General features: G+C 42.8%; 1 protein-coding gene across 1 annotated transcript in view; it reads right to left on the minus strand.

The window, feature by feature from the left end:
* The window catches only part of Herc2 (HECT and RLD domain containing E3 ubiquitin protein ligase 2), a 145,747-nt gene that overhangs the window by 17,534 nt on the left and 101,909 nt on the right, over nt 1-26,304 (minus strand). Inside the window, exons 66-80 of the mRNA XM_050140027.1 lie at nt 24,504-24,675; nt 22,290-22,476; nt 21,760-21,900; nt 19,624-19,815; nt 14,445-14,598; nt 9,755-9,862; nt 8,209-8,340; nt 7,598-7,756; nt 7,397-7,515; nt 6,719-6,844; nt 6,145-6,300; nt 5,512-5,627; nt 5,226-5,424; nt 3,957-4,171; nt 218-395 (exon numbers count right to left, since the gene is read on the minus strand). Coding sequence (XP_049995984.1) covers nt 218-395; nt 3,957-4,171; nt 5,226-5,424; nt 5,512-5,627; nt 6,145-6,300; nt 6,719-6,844; nt 7,397-7,515; nt 7,598-7,756; nt 8,209-8,340; nt 9,755-9,862; nt 14,445-14,598; nt 19,624-19,815; nt 21,760-21,900; nt 22,290-22,476; nt 24,504-24,675 — 2,354 coding nt within the window. The remainder of the gene's footprint in view (nt 1-217; nt 396-3,956; nt 4,172-5,225; nt 5,425-5,511; nt 5,628-6,144; nt 6,301-6,718; nt 6,845-7,396; nt 7,516-7,597; nt 7,757-8,208; nt 8,341-9,754; nt 9,863-14,444; nt 14,599-19,623; nt 19,816-21,759; nt 21,901-22,289; nt 22,477-24,503; nt 24,676-26,304) is intronic.

Consider the following 26,304-nt stretch of genomic DNA (forward strand, 5'->3'; position numbering starts at 1 on the left):
ACTGTAGGCGGCAGGCATGCACCAGCATGACGGTGCTTATTCATAAGCAATAGATATGTACCAAGACAGCTTGCTTCCGTAAACAAGAAACCATGCTTCTCAATGGTGAGCCTATAACCACTGACCTGAAAACACAAACTGCCCCAGCCCACTGGAGCACTATAGCACGAGCAAATGCTGTGCCTGGACCTGGCCTTCAAACCCAGGACCTTCTCACCAGTTTGGGCTTCAACTGGTCCTCACTGTCGCTGTGCCCCAGGCGCCCGTATCGCCCTTTGCCCCATGTGTAGAGGTCCCCAGCTGCTGTGACACAGGCACTGTGGGCTCCGCCAGCAGCAACATCAACCACTTCGATTCCTCGCAGGGACTCAATGACACGAGGGCGATCACACGGACTGCAGAAGATAAACATGGCTGAAATATCTATACCTACATATTTAAATCTTAAACACTTTTGTTTGCACTTCAAAAATTTCAACTTTTCTAGTTGCTACTTATTTCTTCAGTACCTCTAACTATTCCTTCTCAGTCAAGTGATTATTACATAAATCAAGAACCATCTAGAACTAAAATCACAATTTCATGATTTTCTATCTATCTTCCTTTACACAAAGTAGCAGAATGCCAGAAAGTAGGGCATTCACAACTTTGCACCAGGCCCATGAGCCAGAAAATACTTTGTGTGTGGATAGGTGGTAGGAGTGGGGCATGGGGGTTACCTGGCCCTACTCAGTCTGCTCAAGATGCTATATGACTACTGTGTTCTTTTCATACTGACTCACTTTCTTGAGCTGCTCCGATCTAAGAATTCTGGCATAAATGCCACCTGATCATATAGTATTTTTTTTGCATACTGTTGGATGTGATTTCTTAAGAGATTAAGAATTTTTATAATGTATGTAGATGTAAGATACTGATTTGTATTTTCCTAATAATGTGTGAGTCTAGCTTTAATAATCTTTAAGAAAATAAATGAGTTAATGTATAAAACTATAGCTTGGTGGTTGAGAATCTGCCCAGCATCCTAAAGGCCCCAAACAACATCAACACAAGTTAGTGGTGCACATCTGTAATGTCAGAGGCTAGCAGGAAGAACACAGGCCTGAGGCCACCCTGGGTTAAATAGCAAAATTAAAAAAAAAAAAAAAAAAAGGAAGAATTCTCCTTTCTCTTCAGTGTTCTGAAAAAGTAGGTCATAATATATAATATTTTGTATAAGTTTTAATAAATAAAGCTTGCCTAAAGATCAGAAGGGCAAACCTAAGCTACTATAGGTCAGGCAGTAGTGGCACACACATCTGAAGATTTGGGAGAGAGAGGCAGAAGGATCTCTGTGAGTTCAAGGCCACACTGGACTACACAAGATCACCACAGAAACAAATCCAGGTTGTGATAGCTCACACCTTTAACCCTGCTACTAGGGAGTCACGTGCCTTTAATCCCAGCACTAGAGGGAATATAAAATGAGAGGAGAAAGAGGCTTGGGCTGTTTCGTCTGCAGTCACCCAGCCTTGGCAGAGGTAAGACTTCTTTAATGACTTGGCTGCTTTGCTTTTCTGGTTTTTTGGTTGAACCCCAAAACCTGTGTCTGGGTTTTTATTATTTGTGTGACATGACATTATATCAGAAACCATGGATCATTTGGTTTGGGAGATGTATTTTCAGGAAATTAATATTTTGGGTCTGTGGATTGCTGGCTTTTTTATTTGTTTAAATATGTTCAATTCTTTAAAAAGTCATATTTATGTTGCCATAAAGTTGTTCATTTAACTGCATTTTCTGCTTTGTTTAAGACAGTCCTCAAAGGCCAAGATTCGCTGTGTAGATCATAGACAGGCCTGGACATAATCTGTGACCACTACCCTGCCTCTACACCCAAGTAGCTTGATTGTAGGAAAGCATAATCACACTTGGTTGCTGTTTCAACGTTTTCTATTTGCTTTTTGCTGTAGTGGTTGTTTTGTTTGTTTTAATTTCAAATATCTATTTTGTTTTTGTGGTTCCAGAGATTGAGCTCAGGCCCTGGGATAAGCTAAGAAGATGGGCAAATGCTTTAACCACTACACTACATCCCCAGCCTTCATCTTTTAATACTTGCAAACTATGTACAAAACCCCTTCAGCAGCAGCCAGGAAGTACTGGTGCACACCATTAGTCCCAGCACTTGGGAGGCAGAGGCAGGAGCATCTCTGTGAGTTCCAAGCCAGTCTGGTCTACAGAGCTAGTTCCAAGACAGTCAGAGCTACACAGAGAAACCCTGTCTAGAAGAAGAAAAAAGAAAAGAAAGAAAACCCTTTGTCTCTTAAATTCCTCTGACCTGAAATTTCTTCTTACCACCAGTCTTGACAGAAGGTTTCCTGGTTGCATTTTCCTCCAAGAACTGGTTTGCCCACTATCTCCTACCACAGCTTAATCAACCCATCCCAACTGCTTTTCAAGATTCCACTTTGGTGCAGTCTTTTCCCTCTTTGTGTTTCTCTTGTGAGACTGAGAGGACTGCGCCTATTTCATTTATGTGCTCTAGCTCTAGATTCACCGGCCCTTTTTCTATAACATCCATTCGAGCACTAATTCCATATAATTTACTTTTCCTTTCTGTGAATGTATTTTTAATCTTTAGAACTTTTTCATTTGGCCATTTAAATATTTTTTTCTACTTAACAAACTCGAGCTTTTATGTGCTTACAACATGGTGTGTGATTAAAATAAACTCTATCACTGTGGTATTTCTGAATCAGTTTTGATTGTCTGTGTTTGTTCTCATGTGGGTTGTATGGTTTTGTTCTTCTGCATACCTGCAATTTTTGAGTGGGTACAGAACACTGAAAAGTTTACCTTGAAAAGGGTTTATTTTTATTCATAAAAATAATTGAGCTTTGATTTCTATTATTTATAAAAATGGTTTCAGTTTTTAAGTTTTGATGGAACAGTAAATGATTCATTTTCCCCTTGCTAATGTATGATTACATATTTATTGTTATATATGAGTGTTTTGCTTGTAGGCAATTGTAGCATATACGTGCAGTGCCCACAGAGGTCACAGCGTTCCCTGGAATCACAGGGAACTGGTGGTTGTGTGCTTCCCAACAAGGGCGCTGGGAACCGAGCCCAAGCTAAAAGTGCTCTTAAGCCATCTCTCTGGCCCTTAGTACTGTTTGTACTCTAACCGCGTATGAATGACAAGGTTTCTGGAGGCTCTGTCTCCTCTCTGTGAGTACAAGGAATGTTTCCTGCAATTATTTGCAGTGTTGGTCTTAGGCTGCACATCGGATTGCCTTACTGGGCTCTCCAGTTCTCTGGGGTCTCCTCGTACCGCTCTCACCTGCTCTGTGCTACTCTGGGCCTCCTTCCACCTCCAGTTCTGCCACCAGCTGCCAGGGTCTACATCTACATCTACAGATGATCTGCTGGGGAAACTTTCTCAACTTACCTTGCCTATGATCTATTCTCGGGGAATTTTATATCGCTGCCTCCTATTCAGTGTGTTTGGGGCTGCTGTTTATTTTGCCTGGTGATTTTAGTTATTTCTAAGCTACATCTCCACTTCCACTTTGGGTAGTAGATGCAATAAGTTTTTCATAAACAACTGACTCTGCTTCCTTCCCCACCACTTGTGCTATTTCTTCTATACTTATAATCTTGGAATCATGCAACAATAAGCACAATGCCCGATGTGATTCCGTGGACAGTAGCAAGGTGAAGGACACAAAGACATTTATTAATTGTCAAATTTGTAAATACAAACCTCAAGACTTAATGCTTCCCTACCAGTACAGGAAGCACACAGGTAAGCTCATGTAGAGAGACCTGTAGACCTGTTTCTGACAAGTAAGTCATTAACACCATCTAACTTAAGCAGGCTATTCCAAGGGTTCCAAAAGGCAAAAATCAACACATGGTATCATCACGAAAACAAACCAAAGAAAACATACTGAAAATGATATTTTCACATTTACCTTCTGTTGCCATGCCCCAACTTCCCATCTTCTGCCTCACCCCACGAATAAACTTCTCCTTCTGAAGAGAGAGCAAGGCAGTGCTTTCCTCCCGAGTTCACAGCGACCTTCTTAATGAACACGTGCTGGATGGACTCCAGCAATGTTGGCGTAGACACTGACTCTGTCCCTCCGACCCCCAGTCTGCCACCAGCACCATAGCCAGTAGCATAGAGCTGAGATGAGAAAGCATAAATATTCCTGCATTTAGTCATCACCTCCAAAGAGTTAGCACTTTGTACATTTTTACACCAGAGAACATTTTAACTTAAAATTAAAAATTACGGGAAACTTTAAGATTTTACATATCGTTATGGTTTGGAGTATTCTCCAAATGTCTATGTATAAAAACCTTGGTCCCTAAGGTAGTACTACTGAGAGTTGATGGTGGGGATTTTCCTATAGGTTACTGGTGGTAAGTCCATAAAGGTATCATAATAACTGCAGGACTGTGCTGATGTGGGAGTGATTTCTTACTAATAAAGAAACTGCCTTGGCCCATTTTATTGGTTAGAACATAGGTGGGTGGAGTAAACAGAAGAGAATGCTGGGAGAAAGAAGCTTAGTCGAGGAGTCGCCATGATTCTCCCACTCCAGACAGACACAGGTTAAGATCTTTCCTGGTAAGCCAGCTCGTGGAACTACACAGAATATTAGAAATGGGTTAGACCAATATATAAGAGCTAGCCAATAAGAGGCTGGAACTAGCCGGGCCAGGCAGTGTTTAAAAGAATACAGTTTCCGTGTAATTATTTCTGGTAAAGCTAAGCCATGTGGGCGGCCGGGTGCTGGGGACGCAGCCCCGCCGCTCCTATCACTACACTGTGCTCCCTCCCCCATCCAATGCTTTATCTCAATTTCTAACTATAAGGACAGAGTTCCTTTCCTCTCATCTAAAAGGAAAAATTATAAGCAGGCAAACTTGAAGATCACAGATATCTACAGAGACTAATGAGCTGCACTACAGAGAGAAGACTGACAGGCATCAGATGTTTATGATTTTTAAAAGAAATACAGCTAACAGATGTAGTGTACTTCAAAATGAAAATATGTATAAAGTAGTTAAAATACAACTAAAGATTATACAGAAATATGGAAGGCAACTACCTGCTTTTAGTATATCATAAACATTCTCCAGATAGTAAATACAAGTCCTCACACACACACAAATGAAACAAAATATATACCCATAATGTTCTCAATCTTAACACAAAAACATCACACCCTTACCTTCCCATCGGCTGTCACAGCAAACAGTGTCTGCTCTCCTCCAATTAACTGCACTGGTCTGAGAGTGGCCAGTGATTCGCACGGAGTGGGGACTTTGACTTTCGCACCTTCAATCCCTCCAAGCTGCCCCCGATGATTATGCCCCCACCCATAAATGGTTCCACTGCCACCAGCAGAGAGAGTCCAGTCATCCGGTCGCCTACAAGAAGCATTAAAAGAACATCTGATGTTAGAAAGCCCTTTGTACACAAGCTTACTACGACGTGGTCTCTTGGCTCTGAAATACCTGTTCATCCACTGCACGAGCTGTTCATCCTGCTCTCTTTTAAAGATGCTGTGGCTCTCATGGAGAACATCCATGCTTTCACTGTCTGCCATTAACTCGCGGATTTTCTTAGCGACCTACAAAGCATTATCATGAGATTATGAACCAAACAAATGAACTGGGTGTGGTGACTCACACTCGCGACCCCAGCACCCGTGATGCAGAGCAGAAATTTAAGGGCGCCTGGGCTATTTAGTGAGGTCCAGTCTAGGATACAGTATGAGACCTTGACTTACCCTTTCTTCCTTGCAAAAGGATAAAAAACAATTAAGGTAAGAAAACAGGAGGAAGCTCTAAATGGAAGTATGAGAATATATCAACATCAACATCATAATTTTATACTCAGTATGAAAAATCAGTATTACCACATCAACTCTGAGAAGGTAAAAGCCCATACCATATCATTAAATGTTAGTTACTTTGCTAAAAATTAATGTTAATTGGAATTCATGTGTTATAGTGTCTGTTTTTAATCTATGAGTTTCTTTATGATATTTTTAGCAAAATAAACTATGGCTTAGTATATTGGCATCTTTTTCATCATATTCTCATCTCCAAAGCAATTACAAAAATAAAATAAGTTTATTTTTTTACCTCATCAAGAAACAGACGAGGCAATGGGGTTCGTTTGTCCAGGGCCACAGCAACACGGGAGGCCATGCAATATCTTCGGAACCAAGCCCACTTATGGGTCTCAGCACAGCAAGGGAGTGTGTCTAACTCCAGGTCACAGGCAAGAGCTACTAGCACCTGCAGTCAGTGAAGTTTGGAAACAGAGGGATACTCAGAAACACAGCTAATGTTTGAGCAAAGGCTACTGGGTGCCATCCCAAGATTTGAGGATGCTTCCTTGAGCAAGTTTCTGGGAATACAACAGCTTCTGGAGACACAGGGCCCCAGACCAACAATTGCTACAACACCCACAGCATGCACTAACTATTACCGTCTGCATGTCTCAAAGCATGCTAACGTGAGAACACAGCTTATGAAACGAAGCCTCTGATCCCAGAACCACTTCTTGGGATATATTTCATATTATTACTATTACTGTAATAATAGTAAGGACGGCTCCCAAAGAGTTTACAACGGCGTACTACCATAACAACCCCCGTGGCTCTCCCAGCAAACGAGCTCTGAATTACCACTTTAAAAATAAGCCAAACACTACCTTAAAGAATGGGCTATGGAGCAACTGTTTGCCGCCTCTCACAATAGGATCTTCATATTCAAACTGCCTTTGCAGAGCTTCCGGAAGGCCTTTCACCAAAGCAGCAAGAGCACTGCCTGTAAAGCTCTTCAAAGCAACAAAACAATATTTTATTATAGAAATCCATAATGCAGGGGAGCCCCTAGATTTGTTTCATTCCTGTAAGTAAAGGGTTTTATATCCCCTAAGGAAAAAAAATGAGCATCTAAATTCCCAATTAGAAAAAAGTATGTCTACAATGAAAAGGAAGTGTCAGCATTTAGAATGTTTGGTCTTGGTTTTAGAAAGCCACTCCCAGGGAACTTCCACTCTAGCACACAAATCCTGCCCATCTTCTCCTAGGGTTAGAAACAACCAGAATGGAACCATCTCATACAGTACAATAAAAGGAATGTGGGCAGTCAAGCCTGTAAAGTCTAACACAGACCTATTCTCATAGGGGTCAATACGTATACACAGACATTAAAATAGACATCAGCCCAGCTGGAACCTAGCATATTCAGTAGCATGAGAAGAAGCCCGAATGTAATAAAAGGTCCCTGACACTTAGACAGACTTCCCAAGCCTTCTTGCTGGTTCAGAGGTTTTAATGATTAAAGCACATTTATCCGAAAAGGATCAAAGGTCTAGAAAGCATACCAAAGCTCTTGTTTCCCCATCGTTTTCTCCCAGGAGCCTGTTTATATTAATCGACTGCCCAAATTCTGTGGTGAGCAGTCTCCTCAGTCTCTGAAGAGCCCACATCCTGTGGCTGGCCGCTGAAACAACAGACAGGGAAGGTCAGAAGTTGAACTGTCTTCTACCCAGGTAAACAGACATGACCAAGGAGGTTCCACTCACCTAGGGCACTCAGCTGAGCACACGCAGCCAGAGAGGCAGCAAGGCGAGGGACAATGCTTCTGTTGGAAGTGAGATTAAGTCGGAAGTCCAGGAGACAGGTCACTAGGTCCATGGATGGACAGGAGAGGACACAGCGGTCGGAGAGGAGGTCCTTAGGGCCTGTGAAGAAGTCCTGAAAATGTTCCTATGTGATATCATGGGGTCACCTCCTATGGATAAACTCTCAAACTCAACTCCCAGCTGGAACACAGTGGGGAGTAAGGCCACAGCCCTGTCTAAGTCACTTACATAAGCCAATCATTTTGCTCATTGGTTGCTTGGTTTCCCCCCTGTACTGGGGACTGAACTTGTGCGTGCTTTGCAAGCATCTCAATCCTGAGTCATGCTCTTCAAACTGACATGCAACCGTGAACCAAAAGCACCAACTCCTTTCTAGAGAGGTGAGGGTGGGGCTAAGCACCCTGACAAATGGATGGCGCAGGTGGCTCTTTGTCTGACCCTCCCCAGGCAGACAGCAGCAGCCAGTCCTTAAGTCACAGAGTGAAGTGTGCATAGTTCACTGGCTTGGGCAATAATCACAGCAAGAGGTTAATGACTAGAGCCCCTCTCACCTGCGGCTGGCATGATGGGATAGACTGTGAAACGCCAGCCCCACCCATTAACAGACCCATCACTGATAAACTTCCACTTCAGCTCATCACCAGGGATGCGCAGCTCACTGGACCAGTCAGACCATTCTCGACCTAGCGGAGTAAAGTACACCCTGGAGTTAGGATAATGCCATCATCTAACCAAAAAACTCCTCAGAAGCAAAGCAAAGATGTTCACACCAGGTCAGGCCAGCTGGCTCCTCAGCCCAAGACCACCCAAGCTCCTGTTCACCACAGTCGAGGACTCTACCTCCCAGAAATTTCTATTCAGCCTCTAGAAAGCCTGGGGGCACATACAAATGCATTGCCCCAGAGGCACCTACCACATGGGGAGAGACTGTACATACAACTAGGATACAATGTGTCAACCGCAGGGAGGGTAAGCCCACAGCAAGGTGGGTTCTGTGACACTTCTGAGTAAGGGAGAAAGAGCTAAAATTCCCACAAAAGGCAAATGTAAACAAGCCAGCATGGCCAAGACAGGCAGTACTCAAGAAATGTGTGGAGCGGCCTGGTCAGATCCAAGGGTCTGTGGAGCTATGTCATAGCCTGTGCAAAAAAGCAAGAGATACTGGGCAACTCAATGCTGTAGGACCATGAGGCAGCTGCATGGGCACAGCCTGCTGGACTTCCTTCTCAAAGCAGAGAGATCCAGTACAACTAAATATACTCTGAGAACTATTTTGACAGACATTTGCCAAAATGTCAGAAAAACCATGTCCATCATCCCTGTGCCACATTAGCCCAAGGACTACAAATACTCTGAGTGGTGAGACAGAGGCCACAGGCAGCCCACAAAACCTCAAGCATTTACATACTTAGTCTTTCACAGGGAAATTTCTCCCCTGTATAAAAGAGGATGTCACTTAGTGGTTGAGTGCTAGCTACCATGGACAAGACCTTGAGTTCAATACACAGCATAGGGAGGTATGGGGTGTGAATCAATCTCTCTCTCTCTCTCTCTCTCTCTCTCTCTCTCTCTCTCTCTCTCTCTCTCTCTCTCTCACACACACACACACACACACACACACCATCACCACCACCACCACCATTAAAATGGCCTGAAAAGAGACACATATCCTTGCATCAACAATTCTAAACTGCTCGAAGTTTCTAGAGCACTGAGTTTATTTAGCCCCTCCTGCTGACTTCATGGAGCTCAGCAGAGCAGATGAGACTACATAGCATGCCTCCCATCCACCGCACACTCTGCCCCCCATGCAGACACAGCACTCCATGAGTCATGTCCTCATCGACATCAGTGCTACACGGGCTTCAGTATTCTCACACTAGACACTCAATAACCCCTCTGCAGTGGTATACAGCACACATCACACAGATTGTATCTTATTTCAAAGTACTGAAAAGAGGAAAATCAAACCTAGTGTTTTACAACTCATTATCTCAGAGTTCCCATGGAATGAGATATCGGGGTCCTGCCTTGTACTAACAACTGCACTGATGGAGCACTAGGAAGAACTGTCCCTACTTGCCCTCCCTTCTTCACCTGACCGCACGGACACAATCCTGTTGACACCATCCATGACAGTGAGAGGATCGTGGCGCCTCTCTGTGGAGCACTGCCGGTCAAACTCCACCCTGAGTCCTTCCGCACCTGGAGTATAAGCAAGCAGAAAACACAGTGGAAACTCCAGAGAGCAATTAAAAGTCACAGTTCAGCAAGCATGAAGAGTGAGACCAAAACCACAGTTAGGAGCTGGCACAGAACCAACACCAAAACCACAGCCTGATCAGTTACCCCATCATTTGCCCAACAAGAGGCTCTGCCCATGGACTAATGGGCTGGAAAACCACCCATTTGGCCAAACCGTTCTGGCTATTCTCTCATCCCCAAGCAAGCTCCCATGTTCCAATTCTATCATCTGAACAAGCGTATAGCACATTATAAAGTCTGGAAGGGGTGGAAGGGTGAATGACCCCTAAGTTTACAGACTGAACCCCCCCCCCAATTTGGCACTATGAGAGGTAAAGCAATCTTTGAGAGGTGGGAGGAGCCTTGTGGGAGGCCCTTAAGCCATTAGGGATGTGCTCACAAAAAGGATCAAAGGACTCTGGCTCCTTCCTGTCTGTCTCTTTGCTTCTTGGCTATGAGGTGAGTGATTTGTGGTCCACCCCCTGCATGGACTGCTGTGACGTGCTGTCTTGTGCTAACTGACTATGGGCTGCAATCCATAACTGGAAAGCAGAATGAACCCTTACTTTTTGCAAGCTGATAATGTCAAGCATTTTGCTATCATGATGGAAAGATAGCTAACAATACTGTGTTGTGAGAATTTCTTGCTTACAGCAAATGTGATGTAAGCTGTGGGTTGATACCTGAAATAAGGACAGACATGTGGCACTACACCCTTAACCTTTTGGGTGTTCTAGTAGTGGCAGAACTGAGCTCAACTGTGGGACCCCAGCTTAGTGTAAAATATCACATACCAGTGAAAATGATCAGGGGAGACTCTAGCGAGGGTATGGGAACAAAGGAGAAAGCAGTGGCCTTGGGCGGGACTTTAGATCACATCTAGTTAGAGACTGACTGTGCAGTTCTTCATGGATGCCTGAGAGCTCTGACTAGTTTTAAAGACTGGATTTGGATGTTGTATGAAGGGAGTAAGAAGTAAGGAGTGGGTGAAAAACATACTATACTGGGCTGGCCAAGGTGACACAGAGTTACTAAGAAATTATTTGGAACATGCTTTTGGTTGGTAGATGGGTATGAAGTGAGAAACAGGTAAGAGGATTTCTGTCTTAAGATAACTGCTAGGTAGAAATAGTTCTTGTTCAGTTTCTATTGCATGTATGTGAGCAGTATGCGTGTATGTGTGAACAGTATGTGTGTGTATGTGTGAGCAGTATGTGTGTATATGTGTGTATGTATGCATACATGCATGTGTGTATATGTGAGCAGTATGTGTACATGAGTGGTTACATCCAGGACCATCTACCTTGTCTTTGGATAGAGTCTGTCCCTGGCCTAGAGCTCATCAATTTGGCTGCACTGGTTAGTCACTGAGTCCCAGAGATGCATCTGCCTCTGTCTCCGTTGGCTGGAGCCCGATGTGCCCACTTCTTTTACATGGGCTGAGGACTTAGGTTCTCCTGGTGACACAGAAAGCACTTTATTGAGCTACAGCTACAGCTGGTGTTTTTGTTGTTTTGTTGATGGTGGTCTGTTCTGGGTTTTTGGTTTGTTTGTTGTTATTGTTGTTGTTGTTGTTTTCTGTTTTTGTTTGAGACAGGGCCAGCCTTAAACTCACAGAGATCTGCCTGCCCCTACCTCCTGAGTGCTGGGATTAATGGCGTGCACCAATATAACCTGTCATTTTTTGTGATTTTTGAGACAGTCTCACTCTGTCGTCCTAGCTGGCCTGGAACTCACAGGATTTACAGGCCTGCCTCTACCTCCTCTGTGCTGGGATTAAAGGCTTGTGTTATCATGAACAGCTCTGTTTTTAAACTTTATCATGAAAGCACAATAGATTAAAATAAAAATAAAACTAGATAAAAAAATATGTTCCTAAACCCTACCTCATTCTTAAGTTCATGACAATGAACTGCACATGAAAAATGAACAAAATAAAAGTATTAAAACTTATTTTTAGAAAAACCAAAAGTTTGGAGTCAGTCATACCCAAACAGAAAATGAATACAGGCCAGAAAGGTTCCACAAATCACCAAGAATTGCCACCATCATCTCAAAACAACAGAAAGACACAAGACAGCAAGGAGCAAAATCAGATAAAAATTAGGAAAACCAAAAAAAAAAAAAAAAAGTAAGTGCTAAAACTCACAAATAACTTACAATAAGAATTTTCCCAAATGAAGACTTAAACTAGAAAAAGAAGACTCAGCACAACATGGTGCTGCTAAAACCGATAGAAGGGGTTGGAGGTAGACACATAAGGAGGAAGTGTCAAACCCAAGACCCCAACACACAGACATCACCCATCCTGGGAAGAGAACTAAGTTAGGGCAGAGCATCACAAACTGATTCAAGGACCATGAGGAACTAAAGAACACACCTCTATCTGAGAATATCACCTGGAATGACTAAAGTGTGTGTGTGTGTGTGTGTGTGTGTATATATGTATATATCTCCCAGTACTTTACTGCAGAAAAGCACAACAATTTAAATGAGGAAACAGTAAGCTCACACTTTCACAGATGAATAAGTCATCCAAGGATTAACATCAGAAAAGCAACCTTCCCAGTTCAAGTGTCAAGACAGCAGTGGAGCAGGCTAAGCCAGGGACCTACAGAGGTATTTACTGCATGCTCAGACAAAAGGCTAAGGGAGAAACATTTGATGCAGTAAAGTTGAGGCTACAGAACAACTAAAACAGGCAATGCAATATCTCTAAGAGTTACTGCCGCAGATAAGAGCTCAGACCAAGGCTTCTGAGATCGGAAGAAGAGATCCTATCAAATGGTGTTTCTAGTGATTGACCTTCATAGTGACAGAATACCCCAAATCTGTTCTGGTCAGGATCCAACATAAAAAAGAGATGCAGATGTGATGGAACAAGGCTAAAAGAGTCCACAGGGAAGTCAGTCATTGTGTCCATGTACCCATCCAGTTCATTCCTGTCACCAAAAATGTCTACAAACAATGACAGCACAGTAGCAATAACTCTCTTAGCACCGAACTGTGAGCTTGAAACCACAGCCAATCCCAAATGGAAGACAGAACATACAAGACAACCCTAGAACTATCTGCTACTACAGACTGCAAGGGAGCTAGCAACAGACCAGCAAAACGACTTTGGAGGCCGCACTGTCTAGAGATGTGTTCTTAATGACGTAAACATACAAACACTACATGAGGCACCTGGAGAAACGACAGGGGAAGAATTCACTCCCTTAAAACACAGTAAACACAAGGGGAAAAAAATCAAGTCTGTGTCCTGCCTTTCTCGTAGACAGTTTCCCTAGGTAGCAAACTAAAAAGCGAGGGAAAACACCTTTCTAAAGTATTCAAGTTGATAAGTAAGAAGGAAGCAGTTCAGCCAACAGTACTACTTCACAACCTCCAATGGAGCAATAACCTTGGTGCTGAGCAGCAACAGCAGCTGACACTCTAAGATGTGCAGATACAGGTGCATGACTGATACTCTGAGGTGTGCAGATACAGGTGCATGACTGACACTCTGAGATGTGTATATACAGGTGCATGACTGAGGCTCTAAGATGTGCAGATACAGGTGCATTAATGAGGCTGGTAGAAACCAACAAAAAAGCTTGCTGAGCGATGAGCCAATGGCATCCTGAATCAGAAGGGCCAGGCTGAGAAACATGCTGAATTGTGGGAGTGTACAAAAACAGAGTTGGTCTAAGGAAGGTAAGTTCAGCCACCTGAAGCCTCACCAGAGAAGTCACTAGCAGGTGAAAGGGAGGAGTGGAAGGGGAGGAGAAACTGAAAATGTACTATCGAGGAACAGAGCCTGTTGGAATTGTACATCAGAAGTGCTAAACACCAGGAAGACTCATGTCACAGGATGTGAGCATTGCTTCTAAAGAGCTGGTCAGCAAACTTCAAACGTAGGTCTTAGGGAAAGGGCATTCATCTAACAGCTGACAAGATGAAATTTATTTGGTGCATGTTCTAGTCAGCTGCAGCTATCAACCTGGCACAGCCTGGAGTCAGCAGACAACCTGCCAGGTCAGATTGGCCTGACTGATGGTTGACGCGAGAGGCCCAGCCTACTGCAGAGAGCACAAAAGAGCTGTGGGTAGAAGCCTTGCACTTCTCCACTGTAGCCAAGTGTCAGTGTGTGCACCAGAGTCAGCTGCTGTGCGCTGTGTCCACTGAAAATGCCTAGAAACAACGACAACACAGCAGCCAGGTCTGGCTGCGTGAGAAAGCTAGCTGAGTATGAGCTAGTGAGCAACACAGTGAGCGCCATCACTCCATGGATTCTGCTCCAACTCAATACAGACTGGAACCTGGAGGTAAAAGTCAGATAAGCTCTCTCTTTTTTATATCTCAAGCTACTTTTGGTAACAGTGTTCATCACAGCAACAAAAAGAAAACTAATATAGTGCAGCTTCTGCGCTACATTTTATTTGACAAAGACTTCAGAAAAAGATCTGAAATGATCCTATTTCTTATTTTCACAAGAGGGCCATGGTTGCCCCTGTGGAGCACAGACAGGGCCCTCGCAGCCCTCCAGGGCTGGCTCACACACCTGGTATCTTCACCGTGCCACTGGTGGAAGTGTCGTCTGTGTAGGGATGGCTGCTCTCTACCACCACAGGCTGGGAGGAAAGACGGCCACTCTGTGAATCTGTAGCCACATCTTCTAACTCAGTCACACAGAGCTCCAACAACATGTCTGCCACCTAGGAAAGAACCAAGAGATGAGTTGATGCTGCCCCTGGGTCATGCAGGCCCTACGCACGCTCATCCTGCTCTCTGCTCTCTACAGGGACAGGGTGGTAGGGTGGAAGACTTGGAGTTCATACAGAGTTAAGGGGCTGGGAAAATGGTTCAATGGTATGTAAGCATGCAGACCTGAGATCAGACCCCTCGATTCCATGTACAAAGCCAGGTTATGGCAATGCACACCTGCATTTATTGTGCCTAGGAAGTAAAAACAGGCTGTCCTGCCTTTCTAGCCAATCATTGTGCTCTGGGTCCAGTGACAGACAGCATCTCAAAAAACAAAGTATAAAAAAAAAAAGTATAAGAGTAATGAATGAGGGTGGTGGTGGTGCGTGCCTTTAATCCCAGCACTAAGGAGGATGATGCAGGTAGATCTCTGTGAGTTCAAGGCCAGTCTGGTCTCCAGGACAGGCATCAAAGCTACAAAGAAAAACCTTGTCTCAAAAAAAAAAAAAAAAAAGAGTAATGGATGAAGACACCTGACATTGACTTCAGGTTTCAACACACACACACACGCACACACACACACACACACACACACACACACACACACACATCAGAAAAAAAAAAGAAGGAAAAAGCCATCAAACATGAAAAAACGATTCAAGACTTGAAAACCAAAATAGAGGCAACAACAAAAAAAAAATCACAAACCAAGCAAATTCTGGAAATAAAAATTGTGGATAAATGATAAGGAACCAGAAATGCAAGCATAAACAGCAGAATACAAGAGATGAAAGAAAGAATCCCAGTTGTTGAGCATACAATAGAGAAAATAGATTTGTTGGTGAAAGAAAACATTAAACAAAAGCTTAACATAAAATATCCAAGAGATATGACACAACATGAAAAGACCAAACCTAAGAATAATAGAGATAGAAGAACTCCAACTAAAAGGCACAGAAAATATATTCAACAAAATCATAGAAGAAAACTTTCCCAATCTAAAGAAGAATATCCCTGTGAAGGTACAAGAAGCTTACAGAACACCAAATAGATTGGAACAAAAAAACAAGTCCCCATGCTACATAATAATCAAAATATTAAACATACAGAATAAAGAGAGAATATTAAGAGCTGCAAAGAAAAAAGGCCAAGTGACATATAAAGGCAGACCTACTAGAATTACACCTGACTTCTCAAAGGAAACAATGAAAGCCAGAAGATCCTGGTCAAGTCTTATGCAGACATTAAGAGACCATGGATGCCAGCCCAGACTACTATACTCAGCAAAGCTTTCAATCACTATCAATGGAGAAAACAAGATATTCCATAACAGAACCAGATTTAACCAATACGTAGCCACAAATCCAGCACTACAGAAAATACTAGAGGGAAAACTCCAACACAAGGAAGTCAGCTACACACACAAAAACACAGGCAATAGATGATCTCACAGTAGTACACCCCAAAGAAGGAAAAAATATACACAATAACATCACCAACAACAAAAACTAAAATGACAGGAATGAGCAGTCACTGGTCATTAATATCCCTTAATATAAATGGACTCAACTCACCTATAAAAAGACACAGGAACAGACTGGATAGGAAAACAGAATCTATCCTTTGGCTGCATACAAGAAATACACCTGAACCTCAAAGGTAGACATCACCTCAGAGTAAAGGGTTGGGGAAAAAAATTTCCAACAAGCTGGTGTAGCTATCCTAATATCTAACAAAACAGACTTTGATGTGGAATTTCCTTCTGTATGCTGTGGATATCATTGGTTAATAAAGGAACTGCTTTGGGCCTATAGCAGAGCTTTAGGGGAACAAAACTAGGTGGGAAAAACTAAATGGAATGCTGGGAGAAAAAAGGTGGAGTCAGAGAGAAGCCATGGAGCCACTGGAGACAGACACCGGAACTTTACCCAGTAAGCCACAGCCTCGTGGCAATACAGAGATTAATAGAAAAGGGTTAAATTAAGACGTAAGAGTTAGTCAATAAGAAGCTAGAGCTAATGGGCCAAGCAGTGATTTAATTAATACAGTTTCTATGTGATTATTTCAAGACTGAGCAGCGGGAAACTAACTAGCGACATCCTTCAACAAGACTTCAAACTAAAATCAATTAAAAGAGACAAAGAGATATTTCATATTTGTCAAAGAAAAAATCCATCAAGAGGAAATCTCAATACTGAACATCTATGCCCCAAATACAAGGGCATCCCCATATGTAAAAGAGACATTACTAAAGCTTAAATCACACATAAAGTCCCACACACTAATAGTAGGAGACTTCAACATCCTACTTTCACCACTGGACAGGTCTGCCAGACAGAAACTTAACAGAGAAATAAGGGAACTAACAGATGGACATAACAGATATTTATTGAACATTCCATACAAACTTAAAGAATATACCATGGAAAGTTCACAAAATTTAATCACATACTCAGTAACAAAGCAAACCTCAACAGATACAAAAAAGATTTAATAACCCCATGCATCTTATTGGATCAACATGGTTTAAAATTAGAATTCAACAGCAACACTAATTTCAGAAATCCCACAAACACATGGAAATTGAACAGTGTTCAGCTGAATCACCAATGGGTCAAGAAAGAAATAAAGAAATTAAAGACTTTCTAATATTTAATGAAAATGACCACACAATATACCCAAACTTAAGGGAAATAATGAAAGCAGTGTTAAGAGGAAAGTTCACACCACTAAACGCCTACATACAGAAGCTGGAAAAATTCCACACTAGTGAATTAACAGAACATTTGAAAACGTTAGAACAAAAAGAAGCAAACTCATCCAGGAGGACTAGATGGCAGGAAATAATCAAATTGAGAGCTGAAATAAACTATATAGTAACAAAGAAAACAATACATAGAATCAATGAGAGAAAGTTGGTCTTTCAAGAAAATCAACAAAATAGACAAACCTTCATCCAAACTAACCAAAGGGTTGAGAGAATAACCAAATTAACAAAATCAGAAATGAAACAGACTCAGAGAAAATCCAGAAAATCATCATAAAGCCAGCCACATAGAAGAGAAAGTGGGAAGGACACTTGAACATATTGGCACAGGAGACCACGTCCTAAATATAACCCCAGTAGCACAGACACTGAAAGAAACAATAAATGGGACCTCCTGAAACTGAGAAGCTTCTGTAAAGCAAAGGACACAGTCAACAAGACAAAGCGGCAGCCTACAGAATGGGAAAAGATCATTACCAACTCCACATTGGACAGAGGGCTCATCTCCAAAATATACAAAAAAAAATGGCAGATCAAAAAAAAAAAAAAAAAAAAAAAAACTGATGACAACTTATGCTGGAGAGGATGTGCATTGCTGGTGAAAATACAAACTTGTACAACCCCTTTGGAAATCAGTATGGTGATTTCTCGGATAATTAGGAAACACTCTACCTCAAGACCCAGCAATACCACTTTTGGGTATATACAAAAATGATGCTCAATCATATCATAAGGACATGTGTTCAACTATGTTCATAGCAGCATTGTTCGTCATAGCCAGAACCTGGAAACAACCTAGATGCTCCTCAACCTAAGAATGGATAATGAAAATGAAAATGTAGTACATGCAGCACTACACAGTGGTTAAGAAAAATAATGACATCTTCAAATTTTGCAGACATATGGACGGATCTGGAAAAATACATATTGAGTGAGATAACCCAGAGCCAGAAAGACAAATAGAATATTTATTCACTCATAAGTGGCTTTTTGACATAAAGCAAAGAAAAACCAGCTTACAGGCTACAACCCAAGGAAAACTAGACAACAAAGAGAACCCTAAGAGAGATATACATGGGTCTGCATAGGAAGGTGAAAAAGACAAGGTCTCCTGACCAAATTGGGAGCACTGGGGTCATAGGGGAGGGTAAAAAGGGGAAGGGGGGAGGGAAGGACAGAGGGGAGAGGAAGAAATGCGTAACTCAATAAAAGCAATTTTAAAAAGTGAGAATTCCTGCAGGGCAAACAATATCAGTCTAAGATCTAAAGAAAAACTAGTGGCAAACTGTAAAGCATACAGAAAGACTTAGTAAGAATAAGGTACACAGGGCTACCAAAACCACTCAGGTTCTTGCCACCATGCCTGATGACCTGAGTTCAATCCCTGGAACATATAATGGTGGAAGGAGAAAGAAACCAATCCCTAAACGTGTCCACACACACACAACTAACACAAGCTAAAAAATGAAATAAAAATAAAATAATGCGGGGGGCTGGAGAGATGGCTCAGAGGTTAAGAGCATTGCCTGCTCTTCCAAAGGTTCTGAGTTCAATTCCCAGCAACCACATGGTGGCTCACAACCATCTATAATGGGGTCTGGTGCCCTCTTCTGGCCTTCAGGCATACACACAGACAGAATACTGTATACATAATAAATAAATAAATATTTTTTAAAAAAATAAATAAATAAAATAATGCAGATTTTGTTGTTCTTGTTGTTTTTCTGTGTAGCCCTGTCTGTCCTGGAACTAGCTCCTTAGACCGGGCTAGCCTCGAACTCACAAAGATCCACCTGCCTCTGCTCCTGAGTGCTAGGATTAAAGGTATGCGCTACCACCGTCGAGCAATAACAATTTTGTTTTTAAAAAAACAAGAGTTAGAGAGATGGCTCAGTGGTTAGGAGTACTTGCTGCTCTTCAAACAACCTAGGTTTGGTTACTGCCACCTACACTGACTTACAACCATCTGTAAATCCAATCCAAGGGGATCCTATTCCCTCTTCTGGCCTCCGCAGGTACCATGTGTGAATGTGGTATGCACAAATACTCACACAATTTAAACAAACAAACAAACAAAGGAATGAACGAACAAACGAACAGGTAAATAAACAAATGTTTAAAACAGATATACACACTAGTTCTAGGCTGGATAGAAGATGTCACTGGGAGAACAGTGTCACATGTTGTCATAAAGGACTGCTCCTCACCCTCAGTAACACCACATGTGAAGATACTGGGTGCTGCAGAGAACACTGGCCCCAGGACTCACCTGTGGGTAGGCGGTGCCCATGCCCGACAGCACAGCAGAGAGCACGTCCCTGCCCCTGTCTCCAGCCCTGCTGCAGACTGACAGCTTGAGCAGGTCCACGACCACCCGGGTGTCATCAGCAATCAGCAGACTGGTGAACTCATCCAAAGACTGGGGCTCTGGACCTGATGTTTTACTTTGGCTTTCAACATCCTAAACCAATTGAAAATGAACAGTTAAAGAGAGGATGGAATATGGAGAGGTGAAACTGACCAGCTGAGTCAGGACATGTCAGCAATGGGGAAGGGACATCAAAAACCAGATCAAGACATGATGACCCCAAAGTCTCCACTGAAAAGCAAGGAACTATTTTACAGAGCTACAAGAGCATCCATCAAAGAATAATGCCTTCACTATAAAGAAGTTTGCTGCTGTGCCCAGTTAGGCAGCACAGGTAGGTGATACAGCAAGAAACTAGAAGGAGGCCACGGCATGTGCAATCTATCACTACTTATCAGATTTTATAACTTTCCTCTAGATCTCCTCCTTAAGTCTCCCACAGAATCTTATTTAAAATTAATCCTGTGTGTATAACACATCATTCATACTATCAACTTCCCTTGGCTTCCTCAGGAAAGACATTTTTTAAACATTTTTAGATAACATTTTTAAATGTGTTTACTATTTTTCTACAGGATGTGGAAGAAGCCCTGAGTGAATGTGTGCTGCTGTCATGGGTGCAGCCATTTCAAGGCCCTTAGCCTCACACACACTGGAAAATGAGAAAATACCGTAAGTGGGGGTGGGGAGAGAGAATAGACTCAGATAGCAATGACAAAGCCTTCCTTTCTGGCCCAAGCACGGATGCTGTAGTATGTGCAGAAAATGTCCACCATGCCTGTGGTTTGAAAGAACATGGGCCCTCAAAGAGAATGGCACAAATAGGAGGTATGGCCGGCCTTGTTGGAGTAGATGTGGAGGAAGTGTGTCACTGTGGAGGCAGGCTTTGAGGTCTCAATGTTCAAACCACTCTCAATGAGACAGACGCTTCCTGCTGCTTGTCAATCAAGGTGTAAGACCCTCAACTTCAGCACCAAGTCTGCACATTGCCATATCCCCCACAATGACGATGGACTGACTTTCTGACACTGTAAACCACCCCACACTCCACATCCCCCACAATGACGAGGGACTGACCCTCTGACACTGTAAACCACCCCACACTCCACATCCCCCACAATGACGATGGACTGACCCTCTGACACTGTAAACCACCCCACACTCCACATCCCCCACAATGACGATAGACTGACCTTCTGACACTGTAAACCACCCCACACTGCCACATGCCCCACGATGACGATGGACTGACTCTCTGACACTGTAAACCACCCATTGAATGTTTCCTGTCTAAGTTGCCGTGGTCATGGTGTCTCTTCACAGCGACAGGAACCCTAAGTAGGACAACAGCTTTTTCCTCCCAAGATGTTCTAAGGCCACAGACTGTCCCTCTATGAGATACATGCTATACTTCAAGGTTTATCAGTCACAGAGCTCTCCATAAACTTCAGAGAGAGTGGCACTAGTATATGTTACTTGGAAAAAGTACAGTTTATAGATGTATCTTTTAGTTAAATGCCTTAGTTTGGGTTTTTATTGCTGTGAAGAGACCATGACCACAGTAATTCTTAAAGCATACATTTAATCGAGGTGGATTGCTCACAGTTTCAGAGGGTCCATCCATTATCATCAGTATAATGCTGGAGCTGAGTGCTATATCTTGCCGGCAACAGGAAGGTAACTAACAGCTGCACTGAGAGAAGCTTGAGCAAAAGAGACCTCAAAGCCCACCCCCACAGTGACACACTTCCTCCAGCAAGGCCACACCTCCTAATAGTGCCACTTGCTTTGGAGCCATTTTCTGTGAAGTCTGTCAGTATTTCACAGGGAAGCAAGGGTAAGGACAGATAGCAAAGAGTGAGAATGGGAAGATGTGTCTCATAGAGGAACAATCTGTGGCCTTAAAACATCTTGGGAGGAAAAAGCTGTGACTGATAAACCTTGAAGTACAGCATGTTCTAGCTTTAAATATGAATCTTGAACTTTTGAGTGCAATTAAGGCAATTTTATATTTCAAGTCAAAGAAGATCTCCTGACCTCTTTGGTTTTGGTCATGGTTTCTGCAATAATGCTGGCAGCTCCTGGGTCATCTGTCACTGGGATAAATGGCCGAGATGAGGCTGAGGGAGCAGATGGGGTCACAGCAGAGGGGGTCACAGCATCCTCAGAGGAAACAATCTAATTGGACAGGAACAGGGAAAACACTTGTCACTTTCTGGGATGACCCAGCACTTATACCACACTCCTAGCTAGCACCCTAGTGAACCAAAGTAGCCCTAGAAACATCAGGCACACAAACCACTCTGCCCCAGCTCACGCATCTCTAAGGAGTCTTTTCCCAAACAAGCTAACAGTTTTCAACTTTCTGATTCCTAACATTTCAGAATTCTATTTAGTGACTTTTTAACAGCATACATTTATTTTCATTTTAACACTAAGAAATTCTTTAAATAGAATAATTTTACCAAGTCAAACTCAAACCAAATTGCAGATACAAAGCTTAAGTGACAGAATGAGTAGAATTCCTTCCCTTTCAAATTCAACACAGCCTAAAGCTGCCCCTTTACCTCTCTCTTTTCTTGCCATAGATTTGGACTCAGTCTGTCCTCAAGATCAGCAGCCAGCATGCCTTCCTCTATGTTCATGGGGCTGGCCATTGCCGATGCATCAGAAGCAGGTGCTGAGGAGGAGAAGGAGGGGCATTCCACTGGGGCAAGCATGCCAGCTGGCATCAGGGCTCCAACCACCGCATCTCTGTCAGGACAGAAGGCCAGGACTGTGGTAAGCCACCCTGTCATCTGGGCACCACAAGAAGCAGCAGGAAGGGTCAAGTGCTCACTAACACTATGTCCTCATTTTTATAGACTATGAATAAATGAGTTTTAAAAAAACTACTGTGCACTTTTAGCCAACAGCTGTAAGCTAAAATGTATATCCCAATCTTATTTATAGGTATAAGACACATAGTAACATTTCAGTCCACAACTGTGATGTTATATGACTATATCAACTAGAAAGGTCCCAGTGACTTTAATTTACATGTATATGAGAAAGTTCTTATAACATTAATATAATGCATTTTTCAGAATGTAACCTTGATGTGGGAGTGTCATATATCAATCTGTTGATTTCATTGGTTAAGCAATAAATAAACTGCTTGGTCCTGATTGATTAGAATATAGGTGGGTGGAGTAAACAGAACAAAATGCTGGTAGGAAGAGGAAGTAAGCTCAGACTTCACGCAGCTCCTCTCAGAGCAAGGCACACGCGATGAAGCTCCGACCCAGGATGGACGTAGGCTAGAATATTCCCGGTAAGCGCACCTTGGGGTGCTTACACAGATGATAAGAAATGGGCTAGTCCAGGTGTGAGAATTAGCCTAGAAGAGGCTAGATAGAAATGGGCCAAGCAGTGTTTAAATGAGTACAGTTTGTGTGTTGTTATTTCGGGCATAAGCTAGCGAGGCGGCCGGGGTGCTGGGGACGCAGCCCCGCCGCCCGTATCACTACATAACCTCATTATTATATTAAACAACACATGGCTGTATTTTAGCAGACACAAGTAACAACAAGGGATGCCCAACCTGTGGGTCATGATCCCTTTTGGGGTCTGAACAATCCTTTCACAAGGATTACATATCAGATATCCTCCATCTCTGTTGTTTATGTTATAATTCATAACAGCAGAAAAATTACAGTTATAAAGTAGCAAGGAAATAATTTTCTGGTTGGGGTCACCACAAAATGAGGAACTTTATCAAAGGGTCGCTGCATTAGGAAGCTGAGAACCACTGGTAAAACCAGAGCAGAGTAAGCCTCCAGCTCAGTCTAGGAAAACCTGCTGAGCTGCTATTGAAGCTTAGGAATAGATGGTTGATGTTATGAAAACCTGATACAGTAAGAGCAGATTAACTGTCCCCAGATGACTGCTTTGGGCTTTGCTCGTAGGTCTGTAAGCACGACTCTTAGACCCCAGCCAGGACACATACCCTGTGGTTGAGCACTGCTGGGAGCTGGTGGGACAGGGTCTAGGGGAGTCCTGGGGTCAGGAGAGCATGTCACTGAGGGGACTGGAACATGGCTTCCTTCTTTCTCAACTTTTGACCATGAGGTGGGCAAGTTTTGCTCTGCCTCTGACTCCCACTATGACATACTTACCAGGGGCCCAAACCTGGGGCTAGCCACTATGGACCAAATAAAATCTCCCTCTTTCTAAGCTGAGTGTCTCTGGTGTTTTCTTAAATGCTGGGAAGCTGACTGCGAACAGTCTCTAACAAGAGCAGCAAAGGAGTATGTTAAGAAAGTGAGAACCACCTTATCACGTGGATGAAAAGAACAATCTTTTTTTTTTTTTTTTTTGGAGACAGGGTTTCTCTGTAGCCCTAGAAATCACTCTGTAGACCAGGCTGGCCTCCCGAATGCTGAGATTAAAGGCGTATACCACACCTCCCAGCAAGAATAATCCTTTTAAACAAGACCTTAAATTAGCATTAATTCATTCTTCCTCTTACCTAATACTGATATAGAATTATCAACAAAAATGAAAACATCTTTAAGCCTGATGTTCTGATTCATGATTCATGTTTCAATAATCAGCTAGGTTTTGTCTATAAGGCACCAAGAACCCATCAATCATCAGCATGGATGTGTGACTCATAACTGTACAACTAGTAGCGCTGACGACTAATAACACAACATTTTCATAAACATCTGCTCAATTGCAATACTACAAACTATAAAGTTCACAGCAAGGCAGGACTTACAAACCAACACACAGCCTACCTGGCATACATAATCTGCAGTGCGGTAAGAATGTGTGATAAGGCCTGCTGCTTGGCCAGGTTTCCTTCCAGCGACAGGAGGATCTTGGCAAGAGAAGGGCGATTGGGCTTACAGTTATTTGCACCATTTATCTTATTGCTGGCAGAAGAAGAATCAGCATCTGAAGGCACACCTAAAAAGGGGAAACAAAATCCAAAGCTGTTTTTAAGATCACAGATTGCTCGTTCTCTATGTGGTTTGACCACTTAGGCTATCTTGAAAACAAACCACAGCCCGCATTTTGCTTTTCGTGCAGCAGCACCTGCAGACATCAGCCAGACTGGCAGACCCTATGATTCACAAGAAAAGAAGTCAGTTTTCTTCAGGGAAGATTGCCCTGAGAGGGGACCCATGCTCCACAGACCAAGCACATACAGGCAACACTAAATTGACTCAGTAAGTATTGGCGGGGGGGTGGGGGGGAATGATGAGGGGACAGAAGAGAAACTGGAGGGGACAGAATGGGGTCCTGGATTTAATCTAAACATTATAGACAAGCATGAATTTTTTTTTATTTTGTTGGTTTGGTTTTTTGTTTGTTTGTTTTTAGACAGGGTCTCAGCATGTAGCTCTGGCTGTCCTAAAACTCACTACACAAACTTCACATTAAGGCAGGATTTACAAACCAACACACAAGAAGCTGACCTCTAACTCACAGAGATTTGCCTGCCTCTCCCTCTCGAGTGCTCTGTAATAAAACACTACAACGAAAAACAAGTTGGGGAGGAAAGGGTTCATTTTGCTTACACCTCCACATCACAGACCATCGCTGAAGAAAGTCAGGGTAGGAATTCAAGGCAGGAACGAGAAAGCAGGAACTGATGCAGAGCCCATGATGGAACACTGCTCGATGGCTTGTTCTTCATGGCTTTTTCAGACTCTTTCTTATACACTCTAGGATCACCTGCCCAGGGCTGACACCACCCACAGTGAGCTGCACCCTCTTACGTCAATCATTAATCAAGGGAATATTCTACAGTCTTGTCTACATGTGATCTGAAAGATGTAATTTTCTCAAGAGTCCTCTTCACAAATAACACTAGCTTGTGTCAAACTGATAAAACTGACCAACACAGTCATAAAATGCTGTGTTTTACTATAGTACATAAAAGCTGTAGTAAAAGTTCCTGAAAATTTCTTATGAAAGAGAATGAAAAGAACTATTCTTGTAAAATAATGTAACTACATTATACCCAGAACACTTGTACACACATACCCAAGGTAAAATGCACTGGTGTATGGTACATAGCCAAAAATTACAGGGCAGGCAGAATGCAATATAACACAATACATAAATCACAAGAAGAAGTATAAATCAGCCAATGAAATCAACCGGAAGTTGACAGAGATATTATAACTAGTAAAGAAAACACTTATCTAGTCCAAAAAGCAGGCAGAAACATGACAATATGAGAACAGCCAACATCTGGGGAAGGCGGTGACGAGAAACTATCGGTATGACTAGGTCAAGGAGAAGTTAGGACAGGAACAGAGAGGGAGCAAGGGAGGGAGAAGGAGGGAGAACATGGCCAAGCTTTGGAATGTCACAAAAGCAGTGTGACAGGACACCAAAAGTGCAGAAAAAACAATAGGTGATGCCAAAGGAAGCAAACAAGGCCAAAGACTCCAGCCACAGAGCTCCTGGCCGAGGGGGAGGTAAGCCAGGCAGCCCTGGACATAGTGAGCTGACATCCTGATCAGAGGACAGGCCCACGCCCACATAAGAACTGGACAGATTCTTCTGGCAGGCGTCAGCAGTGGA

The sequence above is a fragment of the Alexandromys fortis genome, unplaced genomic scaffold (genome assembly GCF_014885135.2).
Source record: "Alexandromys fortis isolate MF-2015 unplaced genomic scaffold, M_Fortis_MF-2015_v1.1 scaffold_39, whole genome shotgun sequence".
NCBI lineage: Eukaryota > Metazoa > Chordata > Mammalia > Rodentia > Cricetidae > Alexandromys > Alexandromys fortis.